The sequence below is a fragment of the Labeo rohita genome, chromosome 20 (genome assembly GCF_022985175.1).
Source record: "Labeo rohita strain BAU-BD-2019 chromosome 20, IGBB_LRoh.1.0, whole genome shotgun sequence".
Taxonomy (NCBI): domain Eukaryota; kingdom Metazoa; phylum Chordata; class Actinopteri; order Cypriniformes; family Cyprinidae; genus Labeo; species Labeo rohita.
The window spans coordinates 16,494,215-16,501,341 of NC_066888.1; the positions used below are offsets into that span (position 1 = coordinate 16,494,215).

The 7,127-nt window shown below is 37.7% G+C and overlaps 1 protein-coding gene and 1 long non-coding RNA gene across 2 annotated transcripts; both read left to right on the forward strand.

Annotated features, from left to right (window-relative positions):
* LOC127182759 (uncharacterized) lies at positions 1-540 on the forward strand. The gene is made up of 3 exons (XR_007829955.1): positions 1-124; positions 196-358; positions 473-540. It is a non-coding gene; the product is annotated as an uncharacterized LOC127182759 (long non-coding RNA).
* A 1,033-nt stretch (positions 541-1,573) lies between these two features.
* On the forward strand, positions 1,574-4,950 carry LOC127182755 (cytochrome P450 2J2). Its single transcript, XM_051138321.1, has 9 exons — positions 1,574-1,831; positions 2,262-2,424; positions 2,520-2,669; positions 2,748-2,908; positions 2,993-3,169; positions 3,267-3,408; positions 3,497-3,684; positions 3,804-3,945; positions 4,060-4,950. The coding sequence occupies exons 1-9, from the start codon at positions 1,640-1,642 to the stop codon at positions 4,233-4,235; spliced, it is 1,491 nt and encodes a 496-aa protein (XP_050994278.1). The 5' UTR covers positions 1,574-1,639; the 3' UTR covers positions 4,236-4,950.
* Positions 4,951-7,127: the final 2,177 nt, after the last annotated feature.

Below are 7,127 nucleotides of genomic sequence, written 5' to 3' on the forward strand. Positions count from 1 at the left end.
CGGAAGCGTCAGATGAGATTTGCACTCTCAACTCTTCTGACCTTCGGATTGGGAAAGAAAAGCCTGTAGCCATCCATCCATTTTGAATGTACCTGTCTGAATGAGGCCTTTTCAAATGAACAAGGTATTTACTGATTTACTGAAAATGACACTTGAAATCAAAAGCAGTGTGATGAAGAACTTCTACTGTTCCAGGTCGACCATTTGACCCTCGCTTACTGCTGAACAATGTTGTCGCAAATGTGATCTGTGTGCTTGTGTTTGGTAATCGATTTGACAATCGAGTGACAATGACTTCCAGTCTCTGTTGAGGAACATCAATGAGGCTTTATATCTAGAAGGAAGCGTCTGGGCTCAAGTAAACATCTTCATATTTTTGTTGTTTAGTCCATATAGACACCATACAGTGTGGTCATAATAAACTGTAGTAAATTCCAATTTATATTTAGCCAGTTTTGCCTGTTTATTTTAGCTGTATAACATGTTCCCATGGCGCATGCGGCGAGTACCTGGACCACACCACAGAATATTTCTTCTCGTCTTGTCTCAGTCTGCCTAAACTGTTTTTGTTCCAGTTCATGACAGTTAGGGTATATCAAAAAACTCCCATCTCATGTTCTCCCTCAACTTCAAAATCACCCTATATCACTGTTTTCAATTTTTTGTTAGGGGGGTTGGTCTTCTTTGCATGTTTACTTTACAAAGACTGGGTCAGTATTTCTGCAGTGATGTACGATGATTTTGAAATGATTTTTGAAGTTGAGGGTGAAAATACGATTGGAGTTTTTTTCGACATACCCCAACTGTCTTGAGCCAGAATACACAGAGTTCAATGAGAGCAAGGCAAGACGAGCGTTTGAGAAAGTATTTAAATTGTATTTTGTTTATGAAAATAACCAATCATTTCGCTAGATAAGACCCTTCTTCCTCGGCTGGGATCGTTTACAACCGCATTGGGAACGTTTGAAGCTGCATTTAAGCTGCGTTTTGGAAGTTCAAAATCGGGGCACCATATCAGTCCATTATATGGAGAAAAAATGCAGAAATGTTTTCCTCAAAAAACAATTTCTTTACGACTGAAGAAAGAAAGACATGAACATCTTGGAGAACATCTTGGATGACAATGGGGTGAGTATGTTATATGCAAATCTTTGTTTTGGAAGTGGACTTCTCCTTTAATGGTGAGAAAATTCTGACAGAATTTTCATTTGGGTGGATAGTTCCTTTTAACTTTTAGGTCAAAGTATTTAATTAGCTTATGTATTTTAATGTGGGGTGGTCATGGATTCTTTCTTTATAATCACCTATATGCAAAAACTGCACTCTTTATAAGACAAATTTAGCTTTTTTAAAGTAGAAAAGCTTTACCCTCCATTCCTTTATTAAATAATGGCACTCTAAAAGGTGGATAAGTAATTTAAAGTGTATATACAGTGAGATTATCTTGTCTCTTCAAATAAATCTAGATTTACACATACACATTGCTCTGTAAAAAGATGTACGTAAACACACCTGTCCAATGAAATGTGTACAGCCCATTTGGACCCTGCCCACATAGACTTCCTGGCTCCGACCTCTTTTATACCTGTTTGCACTTTAACACAGTAAACCTACCTAAGAAATCCAAGACGTGTCAGTCATGGACCTGTTGCAGCTTTACGAGTGGATCGACATCAAGAGTATTTTGATATTTTCGTGTGTGTTTTTATTGCTGAGTGATTATATCAGAAATAAAGCGCCGAAGAACTTTCCTCCTGGACCATGGTCTTTACCGATTATAGGACACCTTCATCATATCGACACCAGTAGGATTCATCTTCAGTTCTCAGAAGTAAATTGCTACAATATCAGCTATATCTAAACTAAATAAAGTGGCTGCAAACAGCGTCAGTCGCCTAGAAAGCAACGAAAACAACCTGCTTTACATGAGCTTAATCAGCTAGCTATATCCACAGCATAAACATATTACAGTTAACTTACAGTTGCTAAAACGATAAAGTGAAACAACTTGAACTCCGATGTTCCCATGAGCTTTATGTTCCTCATATTTATGGCAAATAATTAAGTGTATTATCAGGGTAGCCCTGGGAACAGATATGATGCCGCAGTAACAATGTGTTACGTAATGCAATGATATCCTAAATGTGTAAAATTAATAACAGTGATAATAACGCATAAAGAATTGAGTTTTAATTTCTAAATAGTAGATAACATGATATGCTGTTATTTCAGGAGCTCTGACAACAAATCATATTTTACAGTTTGCAGAAAAATATGGCAAAATTTTCAGCCTCAAAATTCTTGGACCAAGAATTGTTGTGTTGGATGGGTATAAACTCGTGAAGGAGGTGTATTTACAGCAAGGTGACAACCTTGCTGATCGACCTATGTTACCTTTATTTTATGAGATTGTTGGAGATAAAGGTCAGTCTAGTATCTGAATGTTAAATTGGTAGTTTAACATGTCACCACAGATGATCAGTAATCAATTAAGTTTAAAGGGTCTGTTCTGTGAACAGGTTTAGTTGCTGCCAGTGGGTATAAATGGAAGCAACAGAGAAGATTTGCACTCTCGACTCTTCGAAACTTCGGATTGGGAAAGAAAAGCCTGGAGCCGTCCATCAGTCTTGAATGTACCTTCCTGAATGAGGCCATTTCAAATGAACAAGGTATTTACTGAGGTTTGTTTACTGGAAACAACTGAAAATGACTTTTGAAATCGGAAGCACAGTTTTGTACTGTTCCAGGTCGACCATTTAAACCTCGTTTACTGCTGAACAACGCTGTCGCAAATGTGATCTGTGTGCTCGTGTTTGGTAATCGGTTTGAGTACAGTGACAATGACTTCCAGACTCTGTTGAAGAACATTAATGAAGCTGTGTATCTGGAAGGAGGCATCTGTGCTCAAGTAAACATTTTTTGTTTTAACATTTTTACATGATAATTTAGCTCTCTTTCACTGCTCAGCTTCTCTTTTTTTTTCTTTCTTTAGCTGTATAACATGTTCCCATGGCTCATGCGGCGAGTCCCTGGACCGCACAAGAAAATCATGAGTCTGTGGCAGGAGGTGATTGCCTTTGTTCGAGAGAAGGTGAATGCACACAGAGTGGATTATGATCCATCAAATCCTCGAGACTACATTGACTGCTTCCTTGCTGAGATGGAAAAAGTAAGACATTTTCTTAGGGGGCATCATTAATTGAAATGCCTTGGTAATAATAATGTATGGCTATTGAATTGAAATGCCTCTCAATCGTGTTGTTTAGCTTAAAGACGACACCACTGCTGGGTTTGATGTGGAGAACTTGTGCATCTGTACTTTGGATCTGTTTGTAGCGGGAACTGAGACCACCTCCACCACTCTGTACTGGGGTCTTCTGTACATGATAAAATATCCTGAGATACAGGGTGAGAGCTTATTATTCATATGCACATAAAACATGGTATATACTCAGTCTCCGTTTTGTCAGTTTTTATCTCTATTTTGTATATTCAGCCAAAGTTCAGGAGGAGATCGATCGTGTTGTTGGAGGGTCACAGCAGCCATCTTTATCAGACAAAGACAACATGCCCTACACCAATGCTGTTATTCATGAGATACAGAGGATTGGAAATATTATCCCAATTAATGTGGTCCGGGCTACTGTGGAAGACACTCAGATAGGAGAATACTCTATTCCAAAGGTTGGTCTAGTGATGTTTACTACATTCAGTTTAAGCATTTGCATTTTTAAAATGGACATTTATTTATTTTTAGAATCTATTAGTTTAAGCATATTAAGAGTGTAATATTACTTCTGCAGGGCACAATAGTGACCGGCAGTTTGACATCAGTGCTGTTTGATGAGTCCGAGTGGGAGACGCCTCACTCTTTTAACCCGGGTCACTTCCTGGATGCTGAGGGCAAATTCAGGAGAAGAGATGCCTTTTTACCTTTTTCTCTAGGTACGGGATAACTCTGTTTCCTTGAAAATAATACAAAGATGTATGCTAACAGTTCTTTAGAAGCCCCTATAAAAAGAAACCTATTATTATTACCATTTTTCTCATTTTTTTTAGGAAAGAGAGTGTGTCTTGGGGAGCAGCTGGCACGGATGGAGCTGTTCCTCTTCTTCTCTTCTCTGCTGCAGCGCTTCACTTTCTCTCCACCAGCGGGTGTGGAGCCCAGCTTGGATTTTAAACTGGGGGCCACTCACTGTCCCAAGCCATATGAATTATGTGCAGTGCCACGCTAAAACAAGCAATACATATATAATTTTATAAATTTCAATAATATTTAGAAAAACAAATGCAAAACGCGAATGCAAACATGATGATGCATTTTAGCCTGTTATTGGTTGATTGGGTGTAGACTGGCAAATAGTTGGTTATCTGGTGGTTTAAACAAAAATATTTACAAATAAATCCGCTGGAAAAAAGGACCATGAAGTCATAAAGGGGAACAAAATAAATCTAAAAAAAAAGTCGTGAAAATGTCTTAAATTCAGTTGTATCAAATGCAAGGTAAAAAGTTGTATAATGACACAAAGTTTACTAAAACTGTTTAAAAACGGTTTAAATTCAAGTAGTTTTTGTAATATATGTTTAAGTTTGCAGAGTTCTTTTTTCTTCAAGGCAAGAGTAGTGCCTCTTCAAAACTATTACGATAAAATAATATAAATTTAAAGGTATAAATTTGTAAATTAATTATTGTATTAAATGTCCAATAGCGACACCATCAGACAGTTTTAGGTGGACGCACCGTCTCTAACCCATGTCATTTGCATCATATAAATGTACTGAACATCTACTACCTGTTAGCTTACTGTTATTACTTTATTGAAACAAATCACTATATAATCTTGAACAGTAAGAATTATATTTTTTATTTACATGCACACATAATTTGTATTTACTGACACAGACATTCATTTTTCATAGTTTCATTTTACTGTTAATTTGTTATAATATATGCCCTTTTAAGTTTTTTTTTTTAACTGCTGTAATCAAGTGATGTTAAAAACTGTCAAACCATGTGCTTAAAGTTCTGTAAATAAAAACTTAATTTGGATTTTTGTATGCATCTCCTTTGTATATTTCCAAAAGATCCAGTCAGGAGGAGAGTAGAGGTGGTGAAGCTCAGGAGGCAAAAGTTAAGGCTGTCTGCCAGTCTGCCTCTACGCTGTTCCCTTCACTGCTGAGTGTTTCAGTACAACTGGACAGTCAGGCTTCAATCAGAAGGTGTGCCAACATTATTCAGTTTCCCTTCACATTTGCAAAAGGCAGACATCATTATTTAGCTAAATACAGTGCCTTGTGAAAGTATTTATACTCCATTTTTTTCAAGTTTTATGTTTCTGCCTTATGACTTTTTTCACATCAGTATAGACTCCATACACCATAATGGTAAAGAAAAAAAAAAAAAAAAACATCTATGCAAATGTATTCTTTTTTAACATCTATGCAAATTTATTAAAAAATAAAAACACTTCAATTATTCCATTGCATAAGTATTCATACCCTTATCTGGGACAGTTGAAATTTAGCTCAGAAGCATTCATATTACTCGTAGATGTTACTACACTTCAAGCAAGGCCATCGCTAGGAATTCTGGGCCCTGTTGACTGATGCATATCAGAGCAAAAACCATGCCCTGAGGTAAAAAAGAAGAACTGCCTGTAGAGGTAAGGGACAGGATTGCATTAAGCCACACATCTGGGGAAGAGTTCAGAAAAAATTCTGTTGCACTAAAGGTTCACAGAAGCATGTAGTCTCCGTTACCCTTAATGGAAGAAGTCTGAAACAATCACAACTCTTCCTAGAGCTGGCCTCTTGACCAAACTGAACAATTGATAGAGAAGAGCTTTGGTTAGACTGGTGACCAAGAACCTTATGGTAATTCTAGTTGAGCTCCATGATCATATATATGCAGATGGGAGAAACTTACAGAAGGACAAACATCACTGCAACATTCCACCGATATGGGCTTTATGGTGGTGTGGCAAGACTCAATCCTATCCTCAGTGAAGACATGTGAATACCCACTTGGAATTTGCAAAAAAAAAAAAATACCTAAAGGACCCTCAGACTTAGAGAAATAGAATTCTGTTGTCTGAAGAACTGCAATTCCAAGCATTATGTTTGAAGGAAACCAGGCAATGCTCATCACCTGCAGAGTACCATCCCAAAAGTGAAGTGTGCTGGTAGCAGCCTCATGCCGTGGGGCTGTTTTTCAGTGCACCAAAATATTAAGATAACCTTAATGAAAACCCAGTCTAGAGCATTCAGAACCTCAGACCGGGCAAAAGGTTCACCTTCCAACAGGACAACGACCCAAAGCACGGAGCAAGAGTAGCTTATAGACAACTCCTATAAGCCACTTGTGGATGTCCTTGAGTGACCCAGCCAGAGCCTGGGCTTGAACCCAATCAAACATTTCTGGAGATGAAAATGCCTGCCAGACCCCATCCAAGCTGACAGAGCTTGAGAGGTGAAGAATGGCAGATCACTGCCAAATGTTGAAGTGCCAAGTTAAGGGTATGAATACTTATGCAATGTACTTCAATTTTTTTTTTTTTTTTTTTTTTTTTTTAACATAAGGCAGCAACATAACAAAACGTGAAAAAAAAAAAATTAAGGAGTATGGATACTTTCGCAAGACATTGTATATATAGAGAGTGTAAGAGCAGAGATAGAGAATATAATTTTCCAACTCAAAAGAAACAAAACAAAACTTCTTTTTCAGGAACAGATGCACATCCCATGAATAATGGGAAAAAGAGGCAGTGCAGTGCGGAAACTTCTGATACTTCCACAACAGAAGGTCCATCTTCAGGCTCCCATAAGAAATGAGCACAGCTACTGCGTTGGCAGTCCAAAGACCCTCACTGGAAAGCTGCTCTTAAAGCAATCAAACCAATCAAACACCATAAAAGGAAATCTAGGATGTACCAGCAAAAGAAAAGGAGAATGACAGTAAATGGAGCATTCATGTATGAAAACTGCCCTGATATGCCATTAGAAATGCTAAAGAGTGAGAAATGTAGTCACATAAAATATCATCCAGCTCTTTAATCACTGGCGCTTACTCTAGAGTTCTGTTACTCTAGAGCTAAGGCCTACAGTTCTGTCAGAGAGACCTTTGACTT

Bases quoted from the DNA above. Each gene is read 5' to 3' on its own strand.
- LOC127182755 (XM_051138321.1), top strand. From the start codon at position 1,640: ATGGACCTGTTGCAGCTTTACGAGTGGATCGACATCAAGAGTATTTTG. The intron at 3,409-3,496 runs GTGAGAGCTTAT...TTGTATATTCAG, and splicing joins AAAATATCCTGAGATACAGG to CCAAAGTTCAGGAGGAGATC. The intron at 3,946-4,059 runs GTACGGGATAAC...CATTTTTTTTAG, and splicing joins CTTTTTACCTTTTTCTCTAG to GAAAGAGAGTGTGTCTTGGG.